The 20305-nt window shown below is 42.3% G+C and overlaps 1 protein-coding gene across 1 annotated transcript in view; it reads right to left on the reverse strand.

The window, feature by feature from the left end:
• Window positions 1–7775: 7775 nt before the first annotated feature.
• The window catches only part of C4_2H1orf53 (chromosome 4_2 C1orf53 homolog), a 92706-nt gene continuing 80176 nt past the window's right edge, over window positions 7776–20305 (reverse strand). The window contains exon 3 of the mRNA XM_085601834.1: window positions 7776–8281. Within this exon, the coding sequence (XP_085457960.1) occupies window positions 8210–8281 (72 nt within the window). The 3' untranslated portion in view covers window positions 7776–8209. The remainder of the gene's footprint in view (window positions 8282–20305) is intronic.

Here is a 20305-nt window from a genome sequence, read left to right on the forward strand (position 1 = left end):
GGCGCTAACGTGTTTTACAGAGCACCATACAGCATTTTGTTCTGCGTTAAAAAAAAGACGCTTTAGGACCGGAAAGGAGCTATCCCTTTTACTTGTATTAAAATGTATTTTTAAAGGTGTCTCAAAGGATCCTGAACATAGTTTATACTAGCATGCTCCAATACTGTCCGTATTTCACTCCTGATTGCACTGGCCTTCCAGGTCCTAAGACTCAGACTCATGATTTTACTGTTATTTCAAAACCAATCTAACATTTGTTTTGTTTTAGGTATTACCTTAGTAAAGCATACCTATGTGATCTTACTCTCCTTGGTCAGTGTTTTATTATGGATGACAAGATGTTTTCTCATTAGGACTCGCACCATAAGCCTCCTTCATTCCAAACATCTGGAAACGCATTCGTCTCTGTAACTATATAGTAATGGCTTTAAGTTACAGCTGGCGGAAATTATGCTACACACCTATTTATTGCCTTCACCAAACGATTCTGCTTTCACTGGTGTGACCATAACTTGCCAAAATATTTTACTGATGCTTTCGGCAGTGTCTCCACTTCTGTCTGATCACTCCTCAAATGACACCTTCCTTAATCCCACCCACAAACAAGGTAAGCCACTCAATTTTATGCTAATTTCAAACACTTTATCCAAATCTAAACCCATCATCGCTCCATCTGACATCACACATTTCACATGCAAATCAGTCGCCTCCTTGTAGATCGCTCTCTCATGTACCCATCTGCTGTAGAAAACAGGACCCCACTGCTCTCACTGCTTTCCACGTGATCTTCATAAAGACCTCACTTCAGTCTTGCACTACAGCTCATACAACTGCTTCATTATCCACCTTGTACCAAAGATAGGCCTCAGCCATGAATTACACTTGAAATAAGAGCGCATAACAGTAAATGAGGGCAGCAGTACATAAATGGCGAAAGCACATATTCACTGCTAACGTCTTGGTTAATAAGCAAGCCCTTCATACACTGCATAATGATCTAGGAGGTGTCAAATCTATCTATTTCCATGACCTCATTACCTCACCATCCACAAGCGCTCTGTGCAAACCTTCAGCTCTTTACTCTCTCCATCATCTTCAATTATCAGTATTCTATTGTTCATCCTTACCTGCTCATGACTTCACCCTGCTACATCTGCTCCAAGATTAACACTATAATTAGTCCACAGTGCTCAAGTCCTCACTCGCCTCAACCATGCGCAGTTACATTATTACGATTTAACACAACATCCTCCTAACAAACGTTTCCTCGTATGAAAGTAGCTAATCCACCCTGTGCCCCCCCTGTAATCATTTCGTCCTCCCTTCATCAAATCTTTGCCTCTTTCATCCAACAGTTTCCCCTGCGTTTCCCTTTGCACTGACTGCCTGTCCTGTAACCGACTACTCAACCCTCTCCTGTGTTCGGGACCCTTCATTCCACTATCCTATCCTCTCCTCTGTTCTTGTCTATGCTCATACTCTTAGATCGTTCTGACTCTCCTTTGATATTGCTGGTCACCCCACACTTTTCTCAATGAGCGCACAGGGCATTAGCTGGGTACCAGCCCTTATGCTCCTCAATAAGCAGCAGCAATCGTTGCAGTTTCACCAAGGTGAGTTTAGTAAAAGTTTATTTTACTACTTTCGATAACTGGTGCCTTTCGCAAACAGAAAAGGTAATGACAATGTATGGCACATTACAAGATGGCATGTTTTAATACTAGGGCTTCTGATTATATGCATAACGTTTGATCTAGCAGACATGATTGAACATATGGTGAGACCCTTAAATGAAGGCTTAGGGCTCAAATCACAAAGGGACTAATATGCAATAAAGTTACGTGTCTCTTCACTCATGGCAGAATCTCCACACTGCACTCACTGCAGTGCGCTGGACAGAGAGGCTGCCCAGAGTGCAGAGACTCCACACTTGTACCTTTACTACACGTAAGTCCCTTTGCAAATCAGACCCTTAACCTCTACTTCTTTGTGATTTTTAAAATAAAGAGAGGGAAGCATTTATAGTAAAAATGGAAAACTCGTGTCTCTATTTACAATGCAGTTATTGGTTGTTTTTAACTTTCAAGAAAATAACACATTTGTTCTTAAACGACATCCATATCTTAAATCACACATTTTATGATTTTGACATTTGGAATTTCATGTCATACCCTTCACTTGTGCCCATTCCCGACTTCTTATACCCTTGTTATCTAGCAGTGCTTTCAACACCACAGGCCATCAAATTCTGGATGGAACGGCCCTAAACGGTTTCGCCCATACCTCTATAATCACACTCAAATGCTAACAAGCATTGGCATAGCCAATAGGTCTCGCCTTTGGGACCGTTTAAGTGTTTAGTTATCCAGCACAATATCCTTGGTGCAGTAACATTAACTGTTGCATGGCTAAACACTTATAAGGTCCCAAAGGCGAAACCTATTGGCTATGCCAATGCTTGTTACAGGTGTGATAGGGACTTCATTTCCTCCTGACTCTGATGCTTGTGGGTGCCATGATGGTGGTTTATGATGAATTACCGTTATCATTATTATTCTTTCTTCATGTTAGCTATATTGTACACATGTCAGGTTTGGGGGCACTGCCAGCACAGTGTGTGATTCTTTCCACAGGATTGCAGGCAGGCTGGCCAGGATCATCATGTATGTGTGTTCTTACTTTCTGTGTGCCCAGCAGTGTAGGTGTATGGTCATGTTGTGATGGTCAGTCATCCTATTTATATGGGTTACTTTCAATGTGTGCGCTTGGGTGGTCGAGAAGTGAGCAGTGTGAAGGGGGTGTGTTTGTTGTGAGTGTTGATGTGTGTGTGCCCATGCAATGTCAACTACACACGTGTCACCCAGGAGTAGAGTGCCTGTTTGTGTGATTGTTCAGGCCTGTGAGTGTGATTGTGTGCACATGTGTGAGTTGTATGTTGTGCACTGTGCAGTGTGTTTGTGTGTCCTTGCAGTTCTGGCTGACTCCTACTTGTTGCTTTTGCCAATTGTGAGTATGCAGAGTGTGTGACTGGCAAGTCAGGGTTTTGTTTTGTTGAACAGCCGTGTGTCTTGATACTGTTTGTACTCACTGTGCATACCTGCTCAACCACCCTGACATTGTGGGTGTGATGTGCTCATGCATTTCTGTCACATGGTGCTGTATTGCCTCCAGTGTGGCATGTGGTGTGCGGTGTCATACCATCCCCTATCTCAGCTTCAGATGCCTTGACATTGTGAGTCAGCACTCCCTCTATTTGTGTATGGTGCACTCCTGCCATGTCCTCTACTGAAGTGCACACCACTTCACTTTGATGTCAGCTGTCCCCTTGTGTTGCCTGTGTGTGTGCCTCCCCATCACTTGATTTGTGACACTGTGCTTTGTGGTGAAGATCTTTGTCCAGGAGCACTGTGCCACTCATGGCATTTCCCCAATTAGTTATCTGTGTTGTTGTAGTACTGTTCAGCAGTCATGGTTGCTCATGTGCAGTTCAACTGTCTGTGCTAACCAGTCCTCTGGTCAAGTTGTTTCCACTTTTGTATCCCAGACTTGTGCATCTGTGGGTGTTGTGTTAGGTGTATTTGTGTATGCTGGGCTACTGCTTGACTTCCTAAGTGTGATGTTGTCAGTGTGCTGTTTTGATTGTTGTTGTGGGTGTTCATAGTGTGTCACTCATGGCTGTGTGGGACTGTTATGTTTTGTGTGCACACACTGCTTGGTGTGCATGCAGTGCTGTGGGTGTATGTTGCCTTGTCCTGGCCTGGTGTTCATCCCCTGATGTCCTGCTGTGTTTGCTATGTGATTTATTGTCCTGTGCATCTGTTGTGTGTTTAATGTGGCTGTGTTGTTCTGTGATGGTACACTTCTTGTCTGTGTCGTGGTATGTTGTCTGTGCATTGTTCCTGACTGATGAGGTTGTGCACCCCTGTAGTGTCTGTGCTCCCATTGCCTTACCACAGTTTTGCTGCACAGGTCATGTGTGGTCTTGTTGTGGTTCTGTGTGTGTTTCTGTTGAGTTATGTGTTTGATTGTTGTTTTTGTGCAGACATTGGTTCTGGCATCCCTGTGTGTGTGTGATGTTTGTGGATACCCCCAGGGAGTGTGATTGTTTGTCTGTATATTGATTGGACATTATTGACACCCTTCTGTGTGTCTGACACTAGGGTTGTGTGCTGCAGGCGTGAGGGGGGTATGTGTGAAGATTCCTACTTGTGTTTGACAGTCATGGAGTGTGTCAATGTGCCCTGTGTGTTGTGCTGCTGGCATACTCCTGTGAAATAGTTGTGTGCATATGTGTGGCTGTTCACAGTTTTACTTCAGGGCATTCCTTTCCTCCCTGTGCCTATAAATGGGTTGCCTTGCTGTCTCCCTGAGTTGTTGCACTGAGGTGACTGTGGTTTGAGTTCACTCACTGTGCCAGCCATGTGTGTTTTGATCGGGTGATGGTGTTGTTCTCTGTTCCTTGTCTTGCATGCGATGTACATATGCTTGTTGGTTGTCTCCTTGGCCTTCTATTTGTGTGCATCTCACTAAGGCTTTCCTATATGTTGTGCTCCATTGCTGGTGGCATGTGGTCTGTGTATGTGGCTGTGTGTCAGTGTGGGGTATGTCTGTGTGACTTGGCAGACTGTGTGTCCATTAGGATGTTTGTTCATTGTATGTGTGTGTGTTCATTTTGTGCTTGTACTCAGCTTTCTTGCCATGGGTGTGGTGTTGTTGTGGTGTGTGGGTTGCCCTGGGTCTGTGCTTCTGTGCTGTGTGTTCCTTTGCAGCCACTCCTGCTGTGGCTGTCTCCCTGGTTGTTTGTTGTGTGGTTCAGGTTATGGATTCACCTAGCTTGGTGTTGGGCATGGGGTGCACAGGGGGGTGCACATGGCATGTCCCTTCGGGGGGGGGGGCAGTGTGTGGAGTGGGGAGGTGTGGCCCTGTGTACTTTATACCCTGCCCATGCCTGGTGCTGTCCCTGCCTTCTGCATTGTGCGCATGTTTTCCCTTGTCTTCACCGCTGCGGTGATGTGACCAAGACATTACTTGGAGTTTGCGGTGATGTGTGACCTGGCTGCAAAGGGGTGACTTGGTGGCAGGTAGAACATGTGTGGGTACACTTGTGGATGTGTTACTGTTCCCACCAGGGTGTCTGGTGTGGCCAGGGACCCTGTATCAGCCCATGAGTTGTGTGTTGTGGTTGTGTGAGGGATTGTGTTGTTGCGTACCTGCGGCGGCATCCGCGATGGTCCATGAGTTGCTGGTGATGTATCAGGTACAGCACCGGAAAGACGTGAAGAGCTGGATCTATTGCGGTTGGGACCGGGAATCAGTTTCACGCTCCACTGTGGGGTTTCCGCCGTCTCTAGTTGGGCGGTTTCTCCGCTGCGGTGCGACTGGCTTTTTGAGGCATCCTGATTTGTACAGCGGACGGGATGTCATTCCGCCAGCGGTGAGTCTCCATTGGCCCCCACCGTCGCGGTGGCAGGCGCACTTTGATGGTGGTGCGCGTCGCTCCGCGGCGGACGGGAAATGGGCTGCATACTAATATGGCGGGTGGGAGGCCTGCTGCTGGCGTGAGGAAAAAGGCATTTTCTGCCACTGCAGGCACCGCGCCCGCCATCCTAATAGACCCCTAAATGGGGGAGTGAAGAACATTTATAGGAAAATATTTTAAAGTGAGAGAAGAAAGTACTTTCAGAGTTAATTTAAACATGTAAAAAATCTCAACCTTAAACGGGTGTATTTGTGAATATTTATGAAATACACAAACTTTGTGTAGCGGAACAGTTGTTGCTGTGTCTTTTTCAGTGAATTCCATACATTTACGACAATGTCCTAAGAAACCTGTATTTTACACCTGTAAAAATAGTGTGGTAATAAACACCAGGAAAAGGAGTAATTCACAAAACATATACATAACTTATGAGGGTTGTAGGTTACCTGTTTTCATATACCATGCTCAGTGTTTTATGTCAAGTATTTAAAACAGTTAAACTGGACCCCGCTAATTCTTTAAAGAGCACATGCAGACAGCATAACACTTAATTTTCTCAAATATCAGACTACTGTGCGTAGGAATAATTAATATTTCTGTCATTGAATATGCATGAGGAGACTTAGCGAATGTGAACATTAAAAAATATGGAATTGTACGATTCCTAATACATTTTCTTACATTTTTTATGGGAGGCATAATTTACTATTTCAATCACCACCCTTAGAAATGTTGGTGCAGAGTAGGTACTTGGAAGGTTTCTTAGTTTTGCATGTGTCCTTTAATTAATTAACTGAGTTTGGCATTGTTTTTATTGATAACACATACACAGGAGGTCAGCATGTCATAGTTTACTAAAGGATGACCTGTAAGTGGGTATATTGACCAAAATAAGTAAAAGGGCATAATAACTAACCAGACAGCAGTGAAAGCAGAAGAATAGAAATTAGGATCGAAGGTAGATTTGAATAACAATGGGAGATTAAGTGAGGTTAACAAGGGTCTCATGTAATTAAATATTCCAAACAAGCAGATCCATGTTAAAGATGAAGTGCTGGTTACTGTTTTGCTTTTTGAGTAATGGAAATCCTACTGTGTCCAGTACTACACGGAGTGTCTGCCACCAACATGTGAAGTGCTGCACTGGCTAGTAGACATTGAATTGTAAAAAGAGCTATACATACGAAAACAATTGCTATTGCCTTACTAGGTGGTACGCTGACCTACCTTGAGTAACAAAAAAGTAGGTGAACTGGAAGCGAATTGAGTGGAGCACAACCTGCACGGGTGTACTGTAGGGGTCTACAACACAATATATACTGTGCACCCAGTAGGAGAGGGCTGGCGCGCACTCTGCAAGGGTGGGTCTGCCATCTCGTTAGGGTAGCACAATTGAGCATAGTGGGGCAGCTCTTCACCAGTCCCACAGGTAGCGTGTGTTACTAAACGTTCTTTTTGTCTTTTGTGGTGAGACGTTGTGGTCTCTCTCAAGGGAATTCTCAAGAAATGCTGTGACACAGTCCTTTCTTTGGCAAACGGCAGGAAATACTCCATATGGTGGTTTCAATCTGCACCCAGTACACCCTCCTGGATAGTTGCGGTGCAGTTTGTACATCCCCCATAGGCACTGTTGAATCAGTGCTTCTTCTGGGAGGATCACCTTCCCCTATTCCTGTTCTTTAAAAAGGCATCATGGAGAAATGGGAATTCCCTCATTTGCACAGAGAGCTCCTCCCCCATAGATGATGAAACAGCTCTGTAAAGCAGCATTTGATGAGGTTACCAGGTCCACACCTGTGGAGTGACAGAGGTTCCAAAATGCCTAATTAACAACATAACAGAAAAATCTTAATCTTTAAACAGAACAGTTGAGCTCTGCTGTGAACAGTTAAATCTCATGCAAATTAATTTGATTAGAAGGACATGAATCCTGGCCCTGAAGAATAGAGGTCCTTTGCAAAACACATGCTGGCATAGATGTCTCAAAGTTGATGAATATTATGGAACAGTAAGCGGTCTTACAGGAAGTGGTAAGGCCTAAATTTAGAGCGACTGTTAAACTGCGCATTAACAAACGTTATCCAATAGGCACAATCAATATTACACACTGATCCCATCAGGCCTTATGTTTAATAAAAAATGTGACTGGAGGAGCCAATGCATATAAAAAAGAAGTATGTGTTGCAATTTATGAATAGACAGGAATTTTCCCCATTGTCTGCTTTGTGAAGTAAAGACATTTACAATTCGCTCTAATTGCATCTGTATATGTAAGAAGAAACAGAAAATGCAGTCATACCTGAAAATGAGCCGCTTATTTATTATTTGCAACCAAACGTATTCCAGTATTGTTAAAAATACGAGACTCACTCGAAACCTCGCACAGATTCTGATATCAAAATCCCCACAGTTGTTCTTGAACAATTTTCACCTTATAAAATGACTAAGGTGAATAAAGCTAGTACTGATCGGATATACTGATGGGTAAAAAGTCTTATCCTTTGCTCCACAATAATGCAGTCCACAGCCTCACTGGAATCAGCCTCTCCAGGCAGGACAATATCAGTCAAATGCCATGTCCTCATCACTATCATAGTCCATCCTCTTTAAAAGTCACCACAGCCTGGCACCTGTAGCTCTGCTGGAAACTTCCACTGGCCCACCTGGTCACCACCGCTTCTTGGCAATACATTCAATGTCATGTGTTGTAAAGCGCAAAGATGAAAGTGGTTACGTGTAAAAAAAAGAATTGAATTGCTTCTTCTTTGCTGGATCCTTAACATTCACTTGGCCATATGGACACTGTGAAGAAAACACAACTGTGTTAGAGCTTGGTTCATGCAATGCGGCATACAGTGAAACTTAACTTACAACATCATTTAATTCATCTTGCTGTATAGAACCCAAAGATAAACATAATCTTAATGTTTAGTTAACAGAGCTTCTAAATGCCATCATCCAAAATATATGCTTTAAATTGAGCCGTACAATGTGGCAGTGGACCTCTGTTGCTGTATGAAAATGATCTCTTTCAACCAAAAATTAGTCCATAAAATTTGATGTAATAAAATGTGCTAAAAAGGGGTAAATTCGATAACAGATTTCATAATTTCCCCAAAAATGTATTTGTGAACTAAGGGCATTATTTTGCAAGTATGCTTTTCAGCCCTAGCATCTAAAGAAAACCTGACTGAGGAATTGGGTTGTTGGTTGAATGAAGAGTGAGCCCTGGTCAAGCAACAGCCACAGTCCCTTGCAGGGTGAACCACAAAGAGTCACTAAATTAACCTGTGCTTAACCATGGATAACTTGGCTCAAAAAGCAGTCGGTCTTAAATTAGAGGAAATGTGTAAAGTATTTATGCAGGCCGCATATAGTAATAAAGTGAAAACACAGCACAAGAAAAATCCCACACCAATTTAGAAAAATAGAGTACATTTTATTGAATTATTTGACAACAAAATTGTAAACATGCAATCAATAGAGTTATGAATTATTGTTAAAGTATTTGGTAAAAACTAGCACCTAAAAGTCGCGACAGCCCGGGTCAAAGTTAAAAAATATGGCCAACCGTGATGGAGCACGATTCGCATACAAGAACTGGATTGGGCCCAGTCAGCTCTTACCTTTGAGCTGAGAAGAAATTTTTAGAAATATTTTCTGAGAAGGTAAAGTTCACCAGGCAAGGCTGTAAGAGGTGTCAGAGGAGGAAGTGTGGTAGTCGAGGAGCCTCCGGTTGAATCCGCGTTCGGATGTAGTCTCTTTGATTAAAGTCGAAAATCTCCAGTGAAAAGAGTCAGAGGGCTGTAGCCGAAGACAGTTTCACAAGGCCAGATACCCCTTTGGCAAAGGACCGCTGACCAAGATTTGCTGCTGCGGAGAAGAAGGTAGCAGGAGAAACCGCAAAGTCAATCCGACCGGTTATGCATCTCAAGCAGATTGGCGAGAATGTTCGTCCTGGTCTCATCCTGGTTCTCAGAGCAAATTTTGGTAGAAAAATGTTTAAGTCCTCAGTTTTAGGATTTCGCCACGTGGGCACCTTTAGCACCACAACCCAGGGTCCAAGACTGGTTGGACACCAGATGGGGGTTCAGGACTCAGGCTGGGTACAGGTGCAGTTTAAAAATGGAGGGAGCCTTTTGTGTTGCTTTGGCTTTGAACAAGAGGCCAGCAAACTAGCCCTTGGAGTAACTCTGGAAGTCCTGGGTTCAGGTGAAGATGCAGAGCTCAACAGCAGGGCTGGCATCTGAGGGTTCAAGAAAGGCTCAAGGCAGCAAAGCGGTCCTTCCAGGTACAGCAAAGCAGTCTTGCAGAGTGCAGAGTAAATAGCAGCAGGCAGTTCTCTGCAAGTCTTTCCGCAGGTCCAAGAGTGAACTTTAGAGTTTGTTACTGAGGTCTTATTTTTATTCCGTGGTGCACTCCTTCTGGAAGGTGAGAGAGGCTTCTAGACAGTGTCTTTGAAGTGCATGAAATTTCCTGTCTCCCCTGCTCTGGCTCCAAGCTGGCTGCAGTAACAATATGGAAGTGATAGGTCCTTTGTATGAAGAGAGAGCACTCCCTTTTCAGTTGTAAGTGGGGCTGTGCTCAGCTCAACTCCCCATCTACCTGCAGGTGGCCAATTCAGGCACACCTAATCCTTCTATTGTGTGACTGCCTGGGAGGAATTCATTCACAAAGTATAACTATTAGTGACACCCAGTCATTTGACTTAAGGCAGGCTGCAGGCACAAAAGGGCGGCTAAGAGCAGGTAAAATGGAAACTTTCTAAAAGTGGCATTTTCAAAATTGTAATCAAAAACATGACTTTACCAGTAAATAGGGTTTTTCATTATGGTTCCAAAGACACCAAACATGATATAGCTACCTGCTCCCAATTGGAAATGACAGGTTATTTAATGTAAAACAAATCACCAATGCATGGAAAACCTAAAAGCACATGCCTAACCTTTTAATTACAATGCACCCTACCCTATGTGCTGCCTAAGGCCTACCTTAAGGCTGTCGTAGTGGAGTTTAGGGTTTGCAAGCAGGTTATGTTGCCAAGTCGAATTGGCAGTTTAAAACTGCATTCAGGGTGTAGTGGCAGGCCTGGGACATGTTTTAAGGAACTATGTAAGTGGGTGGCACATTAAGTGCTGCAGGCCCACTAGTAGCATTTAATTTACAGACCTTGGGTATATGGTTTACCACAATAAAAGGGACCTATAAGTACTTAAGTATTTTAAATATGCCATTCAGGAAAAAGCCATGTTTAGGGGAGTGGGTACAAGCCCTTTAGCACTGGTTAGCACTGGTAAAGTGCACATAGTCCTATGGCCAACAAAAAAACAAATTCAGGAAAAGAAAGTGGAGGGTAACGGCAAAATGCTTTGGGGTGTGACACTGCACAGAGTCCAACACAGACCATTCCATATCGCTAAGAAATATTAAAGTAATACATTATGCTTATATCCTAGCACCCCAATCACAAATGAGTCAGAAATCGCTCCAACACAAATGTACACCTATATCTAGTAAATACTGATGTCTACTTCCCTGGTAAATGAACCACCAGACATATCAGACCTTCTCCTGCACCTTTTAAAATATGGGGGCGTACAGTGCTCTTTCCACAATGCCTATGCTTTAAGCAGGACCACTGGAATTATGTGATTCTGCTGCGATATTCGCATAAATATGGATTTACCACATTTGCCCCATAATCCATCATTTGCTGCATAATCTGCTGATATTAACCCAAATTATTTTTGCTGTCTAGCTCAAACAGATCAAAAGTTACAAAAAATATGGAGCTTTGGGTTCCTTCGTAACGGATCGTTTTTCACAAAGGTTGACTAGTCATCTTACAGTTGCTTATTGCTGTTCTTGGGTGATAAAATGGTACAAGTTAAGATGACATATTTTTGCAAACACTGTTACCAGGAGTAAAAATGACAAAATAATGAAGTAAAACTACCACAAAATGTGCCGCATTATGCAGCATAACTTGCTGCATAATTTAGTCAACCCTGCCGCATAATTTGGCCGCCTCTGCCGCATAATTCTAGTGGCCCTGGCTCTAACCACACCCTACACCTGTGCTGCCTACATGTACATTTAGCTTGGAATTGTGGAAAAGATATGGCAAATGGATCTAGATTGCCTCCAATGTTAAGACTTTTTAGACATTAATTACACTGAGCAACATTTGAGACTTTAAGGAGAACTCTTAATAACAATCACAATGTTGGCACATATGATAGCCCATAAAGCGTCTTCCCTGTCAGAGCTTGCACTTATATGTAACATAACCAGATGGGCTGATAAGGATTTTGCCTGAAGCGTTTCCATTTTTCTGCCCCGTAGGGTAACAAATCCTCCAAAATATTTTAGAGAATTGCACCATTAATTTTCAAGTAACATTTTACGTAAGCATAAAATTAATTTAGTTCAACAATATAAGTGAAGTCTGGAGACTAATTTGCAGCTCAAATGCATCATCACATATAGATAACTTTAACATGGTTTGTCTTTTATCAGATCGTTTGTTTTGCAGTTTTATATGATGGGAACTGCACCCGTAGGTATTATAGTGCTTCAGATGAGCACCAATTACATTACCCAATTTCACATATATTTTTAAGGGATTGGGAGTGTGAGATTTGGGTTGCTGGTTGAGGGGGGTGTGAGCACTTCTCAGGCAACAGCCACAATCCCTGTCAGGTTGAACCACAAAAGTCACTAAATTAACCTGTGCTGAACCCTCTGGTAGCGTGATGCAAAAACTGTCAATCTTAACTTAGAGGCAATGTGTAAAGTATTTATGCAGCACACAACCAGTGCTTAAGTGAAATCACAATACAAGAAAAATCGCAAACCAATTTAGAAAAATAGAGTACATGTTAATATATTATTTGACAACAAAATGACAAAAATCCAATCAGTACAACCGGAGTTATGAATTTTTAAAGTTTAAAGTGAAAACTAGTGCCTAAAAGATAAAAGTGCCAACCATGGACATCTAGCAGCACAAGACCAGGGCAAAGTCAAAAGTTATGGCCGACCACGGTGGTGCGTTGTTTGGACACATAAAGTGGATTGGACCCGGTCTTCACTTACCTTCTGACTTAGAAGACATTTCAGAGAAAAATGTCTGAGAAGATAACGTTCAGCGGAGCAAGGCCATTAACGATAATGGGGCAACCCAGTAACCCTCAGAACCTGGGTAAAATAGTATGTGCAAAAACAATGGTTCTGTCGGAGTATGGACGGACTAACTTAATAGGTGCTGAATACACTTTTGATTCTCAAGGACACACACAGACCCAAAGAAACAGGACAGAATCCAAGTCACTTGATAGAATGATGTTAATTAATGTATCGAGAACACCAAAATATTTACAGGGTAAACCAACCAAAAAACACAGGTTGTAGTGAAACAATTAGTGAAACAGTGATACTTAGCACAAAACACATCACATAAAACGAATATGTACAATGGACAATACATAAAAATAATCAACAAACAAGGTCCTATTTACAATACATAAGCCACTTAAGGGTTCAAAATTTCCTTGTTATCTGAGTGGATTTGCATGTGACGCATAGGACATGTAACGTCGACGTTTCGACCCTAGGATGATTGTGCCAATTACTACGCATCAGATTGGGTCTTCATCAGGACAGACGAGGTTGGGGACCTGTAAACGCAAGGGATATGGTGTCAGGGCCGTGTGTGCGTTACATGTAATGGAAATAATTAATTTCCCAATTACAATCAATTGTCTCACCTGGGGAACCAACTTAAATTATAGGGAAAAGATTCCTGTTGTCGCAAATGCAGATGGCCAACATCAAATGTGGAAATATTAGTTCAGTCCTGCAAGAGATTAGAGAGGAGGGACTGATGTAAAATCTGGACAGGTTGCGTTGGAAATGGTAGAACCATACCTGTGTGCACAGGAGAAAAACGTACCTCTGGGACGGAGATGTATGATTTGGAAGGAGGAGTGGTGCTGTCTCTACAATCGCCACGTACTGAAAAAACAAAAGGCAGAGGGGTGTCTGAGTGATTGAACAGATTAATCATTCAGAAATAAGACGCCTTTATCATTATCCTCTACTCGTAAAAAGACGATTAATTGAGGAAGAGGAAACTGAAGTGCACGCGGTGGTCAAGATCAGGAAGTAATGTATATCACCCATACACATAGTACTAAAGTGTTAGAGGTGACTAATGCCAAAGCGCAAGGTGTCACAATTATAATGGGGGGCGTAATGTTTATCACCCGTACACAGAATAATAAATTGCTAGAGGTGCCTTGTGCCAAAAGCGCAAGATATCACAATTATGGTAGGGCGTGAATAGTATAAACTTATAGTTAACCTGATACCAATTTATGAGTAAAGTCGACTTGGTGGTGGGTATTACCATGTATAATCTTTTACTAGACCAAGTCCATAAATGCAATGCAGGAGACAAATATATCACGGCGTATTTTACTAATCAACAAGCGATGTTGCCGTGTATAAATATTGTGACAATTATAATGGGGCGCGTAATGTTTATCACCCATACACAGAATAATAAATTGCTAGAGGTGCCTTGTGCCAAAAGCGCAAGATATCACAATTATGGTAGGGCGTGAATAGTATAAACTTATAGTTAACCTGATACCAATTTATGAGTAAAGTCGACTTGGTGGTGGGTATTACCATGTATAATCTTTTACTAGACCAAGTCCATAAATGCACTACAGGAAACAAATATATCACGGCGTATTTTACTAATTAACAAGCGGTGTATAAATAGTGTGACACTCGAAACATCCCTATGTGAGTAAAGAGACTATACGGCTACTACGTTCAATCGATGAGCCAGACGGCGGGATGCCGACTTACTTGGAGTCCGTGAATGGACATCTAATTCCGTCTACGGCTCAGCTGCAACTGACAGCGAGCTCACGCCCAGAGCTATCTTCGTTTAGGCCCAGAGAAACGCTCCTTGAGGTGCAACCCAAAAACGAAGAAATGGGGCGACTAATCTGTGTTACCACATTTAACACCAGAAGTAACGAGATCAACAAAGTCATTAGAAAATATTGGAATCTGGTGGGCCCTGACATTGGCTATCCTGAAGTCCCTATGTTTGCGTTCAAACGTGCTAAAAACGTTAAGGAGTTTGTAGTATCCTCGTACCTGGAACCCCCACCAACACCTAACGTAAGATCTATGCTACAACTACCACAAATTCAAGGACATCACAAATGCGGTCACTGCAAGGTCTGTCCGAACACCAAAGTGGGTACCAGCTTCGATCACTTGGGAAAGACGTATTCCTTGAACCACTTTTCAAATTGCAACAGTCAAAACGTAATTTATGCAATTAGATGTCCGTGCAAACTGATATATGTAGGCCAGACTACACAAAAAGTGAAAAACAGGATCCAACAACACCAGAGCAGGATCAAATGTAAATCCCTTGGGGCTCCACTGGTAGAACACTACACGAACAAGAGACATACACATCAAGATCTAGAGTGGTGGGTGCTTGAGAAGGTTACATTACACAGAAGGGGTGGTAACATGGGCACTTCTCTCAACTTTAAGGAGTGTCGTTGGATCCATCTCTTGGATGCCACCAACAGTGGGCTGAATGAACATGAGGAAACTTATTTACAAATGAGTAAACTTTAAACTCTATTCTTGATCTGGTTGAAGATTTAGCAATAGGTATACATCAAGTAATTTCGCCTTAAGCATGCCTTGTTTATGTTTATGTTTACGTTCCTTAGCGTAACACCTGTTAAGGCTTTCTTACCTCATGTTGGCATTTCTGGATATGTGATAAATATTTGCCTTTAACTGTGACCTTTATAAGTATGATTTGTGCAGGTCTAGTTCTGTGTATATACTTTTTCAAAAACTAATTTGTCATCGTATTATACATATGGGGCGTATTATGACTTCTGCCACTACAATTGTCATGTGACTTCTGAATCATGTCACGTTTGAGAAAAATGCTATAAGGAAATTTCACAGCACACCCGCATCAACCACATTGCGGTATCCAAAAAGGACGATGTATGTAAGAATGCTCAAATATGTTAATTCTCATACATATGGGGCTTATTATGACTTCTGCCATTACAATTGTCATGTGACTTCTGAATCATGTCACGTTTGAGAAAAATGCTATAAGGAAATTTCACAGCACACCCGCATTAACCATATTGCGGTATCCAAAATGGACGATGTATGTAAGAATGCTCAAATATGTTAATTATCAAGCATTCACTACCACATTGAGGCATCATAACTTGTTAAAAATATAATTTTTTTCGGCGTGATACCCATTTTATTCCTCCCGTTTTTTAATTAACATCGGTCCCGTCAGTTCGTAACAACTCCGCTGGCGCCCGCCCTCAATTCCATTCCTGGCTTTCCACTTTCTGCTGATTCATCCCAGCAGCCGCGCGCCCACGGCTTCCCTTTACGTCATATAGTTAGCTCTGGGCGTGAGCTCGCTGTCAGTTGCAGCTGAGCCGTAGACGGAATTAGATGTCCATTCACGGACTCCAAGTAAGTCGGCATCCCGCCGTCTGGCTCATCGATTGAACGTAGTAGCCGTATAGTCTCTTTACTCACATAGGGATGTTTCGAGTGTCACACTATTTATACACGGCAACACCGCTTGTTAATTAGTAAAATACGCCGTGATATATTTGTTTCCTGTAGTGCATTTATGGACTTGGTCTAGTAAAAGATTATACATGGTAATACCCACCACCAAGTCGACTTTACTCATAAATTGGTATCAGGTTAACTATAAGTTTATACTATTCACGCCCTACCATAATTGTGATATCTTGCGCTTTTGGCACAAGGCACCTCTAGCAATTTATTATTCTGTGTATGGGTGATAAACATTACGCGCCCCATTATAATTGTCACAATATTTATACACGGCAACATCGCTTGTTGATTAGTAAAATACGCCGTGATATATTTGTCTCCTGCATTGCATTTATGGACTTGGTCTAGTAAAAGATTATACATGGTAATACCCACCACCAAGTCGACTTTACTCATAAATTGGTATCAGGTTAACTATAAGTTTATACTATTCACGCCCTACCATAATTGTGATATCTTGCGCTTTTGGCACAAGGCACCTCTAGCAATTTATTATTCTGTGTACGGGTGATAAACATTACGCCCCCCATTATAATTGTGACACCTTGCGCTTTGGCATTAGTCACCTCTAACACTTTAGTACTATGTGTATGGGTGATATACATTACTTCCTGATCTTGACCACCGCGTGCACTTCAGTTTCCTCTTCCTCAATTAATCGTCTTTTTACGAGTAGAGGATAATGATAAAGGCGTCTTATTTCTGAATGATTAATCTGTTCAATCACTCAGACACCCCTCTGCCTTTTGTTTTTTCAGTACGTGGCGATTGTAGAGACAGCACCACTCCTCCTTCCAAATCATACATCTCCGTCCCAGAGGTACGTTTTTCTCCTGTGCACACAGGTATGGTTCTACCATTTCCAACGCAACCTGTCCAGATTTTACATCAGTCCCTCCTCTCTAATCTCTTGCAGGACTGAACTAATATTTCCACATTTGATGTTGGCCATCTGCATTTGCGACAACAGGAATCTTTTCCCTATAATTTAAGTTGGTTCCCCAGGTGAGACAATTGATTGTAATTGGGAAATTAATTATTTCCATTACATGTAACGCACACACGGCCCTGACACCATATCCCTTGCGTTTACAGGTCCCCAACCTCGTCTGTCCTGATGAAGACCCAATCTGATGCGTAGTAATTGGCACAATCATCCTAGGGTCGAAACGTCGACGTTACATGTCCTATGCGTCACATGCAAATCCACTCAGATAACAAGGAAATTTTGAACCCTTAAGTGGCTTATGTATTGTAAATAGGACCTTGTTTGTTGATTATTTTTATGTATTGTCCATTGTACATATTCGTTTTATGTGATGTGTTTTGTGCTAAGTATCACTGTTTCACTAATTGTTTCACTACAACCTGTGTTTTTTGGTTGGTTTACCCTGTAAATATTTTGGTGTTCTCGATACATTAATTAACATCATTCTATCAAGTGACTTGGATTCTGTCCTGTTTCTTTGGGTCTGTGTGTGTCCTTGAGAATCAAAAGTGTATTCAGCACCTATTAAGTTAGTCCGTCCATACTCCGACAGAACCATTGTTTTTGCACATACTATTTTACCCAGGTTCTGAGGGTTACTGGGTTGCCCCATTATCGTTAATGGTTATCCAGTGCAGGTTTTACTTGCGAGGGTCTTTACACATTTATTGTGATTTTTCCCATAACTAACATAAACTATGTCAGAGAAAGAAACATTGTCCTACAGTGAGGATTATATAAATAAATTGATTCAAGAACAAGCAGAATTTGACTATCTGGGCACTGGCCTAACGCCCATAGACACCTCTTTGAATGATAAATTGTCCCGTCTGGAGAGATTGGAGAAGAAATTGATTCGAACCAGACTTCATGGACATCTCTTAACCAAGTATTTGCAAGCCAACATCATTCCAAAAGGACTGCAGGTCCGTAACGAGCCAGCCATTTTCATTGATCTTCCAAAATTCCGTGAAGGGTTCAGTTTTGTGGCAAACAACTGTTCCCGCCACTGGATGGTGCTTGGGGTGGAAACTGCCCTTGAGTACGCGAAAAAACTGATCGTAGAGATAACTGAACTAAAGAAAGAGATCTTAGAAGACAGGAGCTTGAAGAACGCAAAAGAAGCTCTAGAACGAGCAGAAAAGGCCACTTCCGAATTTAACACCATCACATTGAGTAAGAAACTTGAGAAACTAGCCAAGGACATTAAAGCCTATGACAAAAAGTTAACATACCCCTATACGAGTGACGATTACTACATCCAAGACTCGCAGGGGTACTACACCAACAGGAACAGACAATATTCCCGGAGATTCGCCACCTTCTCAAACTCATCGTTCGGGAGTGGCTCAGAAAACGACTCTGAAAGAGCAAGTACAAGTTCGGATAACCGCCCATACACAGAGGCTACTAATTTCCAGCCACCTGAGCAATCTTTCCAACAAGGTCCAGCTTACCAACCACGCACCAGATACCCAGACAATTTTGGACCATCCAATTCGGCTTTTTTAGGGGAACCTTCCTGGACAAGTCGAGATCAGAACTGGGGGCGACCGCCCAGATGGAATCAAACACGTGGGAACCAACGGGGCAACTCCCGGGTTCGCTTCCAAGCACAAGCTCAACAGAATCACGGGGAGATCCGCACCAGACGTCAGACCTACCGGTGGTAATCCCTATACCAGACAACTCCTCCAACACTGAAGATCCAACCGTGCATCAGGATACTGCTGCTCTGTCTGTCACGAACAAAAAGGACCCTGTATTGAACATCTCGAAGTACACTCTGAACAAAGCAGAACACGATATCCTGTCTAGGGGTTTGTCTTTTGTTCCTACCTCCGTCCCCAACTCCTTTAACATCAAACTGGAGTTGCAACAATTCTTCAGGAAGATTCGCCTAAAATACTTCTTTGCAAAAAATGACAGTTACAAAAAGAACATTACAGCAACGGAATTCCGTCCGCCCTCTACTTTTACACCGGCCTCATACTTAATGAATGAAAAGATCTTGGCGTATGAAAAAGTGGTGATGTTTGAAACAATGGAAATCCTTAACAACACCAAGTACATCAAGCATAATATCACCAAAGAAGAAAGGTCTGCATTGTCTACATTAAACAACAACAAGTCGATTGTTATCAAGCCTGCAGACAAGGGTGGAGCGGTGGTCGTACAAGACACTGAAGATTACATAAAAGAGATCAATTCTCAGCTTAGCTGTCCCGACAGTTACAGAAAGATCTCATATGATCCTACCAGGGAGATTGCTAAGCTCATCCGTGATTTAACAACCTACGGTCTTGAACAGGGATTCCTCGCGGAATCTGAGAGCAAATTCCTCAACAAAACTGACCCAAGAATTCCCACAATATACACCATTCCTAAGGTCCACAAAAACCTTTCAAAACCCCCCGGAAGACCTATCGTGTCTGGCTGCGGCTCCATCCTGGAACCCTTGAACCAATATCTTGATAGTTTTTTACAACCTTTTGTTTTGGAAACTAGGTCGTTCATTAGGGACACCATGCATACCATCCAAATTTTTGAAGGTCAACCTTTTGACTGTTCCTTACAACTGTTTGCAACTCTAGATGTATGCTCGCTATACACCAGCATACCACAACATGAGGCTATAGAAGTCATGAGTAACGTACTGGATTCACGTCCAAGACCGCACTGGGTTCCAACAGACTTCCTTGTTAAACTACTTCACATTGCGATGGAAAAAAACTACTTTATCTTCTACAACGAGTTCTATCTTCAATGTAGAGGAGTAGCCATGGGGGCCGGATTCGCGCCGAGCTTAGCGAATCTTTATATGGATCATTTCGAGGATAGCACCATCTACTCGGTTTTGAATCCTTTCATAGACAACATCACGGCGTGGAAGAGATATATAGATGACGTCCTCATGCTATGGACTGGGACAGAAGATCAACTAATAGCCTTTGCAGCTTGGTTGAACTCACAAAATCAAAACATTCAATTCACCATGTCATATAACAGGGAATCAATACCTTTTTTAGATCTGACTTTACAAGCGGAAGACGGAAGCATTTTGATGTCTCTATACAAGAAACCTACAGACCGCAACACCTTGTTACAATATAATTCTCACCATCCCAGAAACCTACGGGATAATCTTCCGTATGGACAATTTT

Source organism: Triturus cristatus, chromosome 4_2 (assembly GCF_964204655.1).
Source record: "Triturus cristatus chromosome 4_2, aTriCri1.1, whole genome shotgun sequence".
In the NCBI taxonomy this organism is placed as follows: domain Eukaryota; kingdom Metazoa; phylum Chordata; class Amphibia; order Caudata; family Salamandridae; genus Triturus; species Triturus cristatus.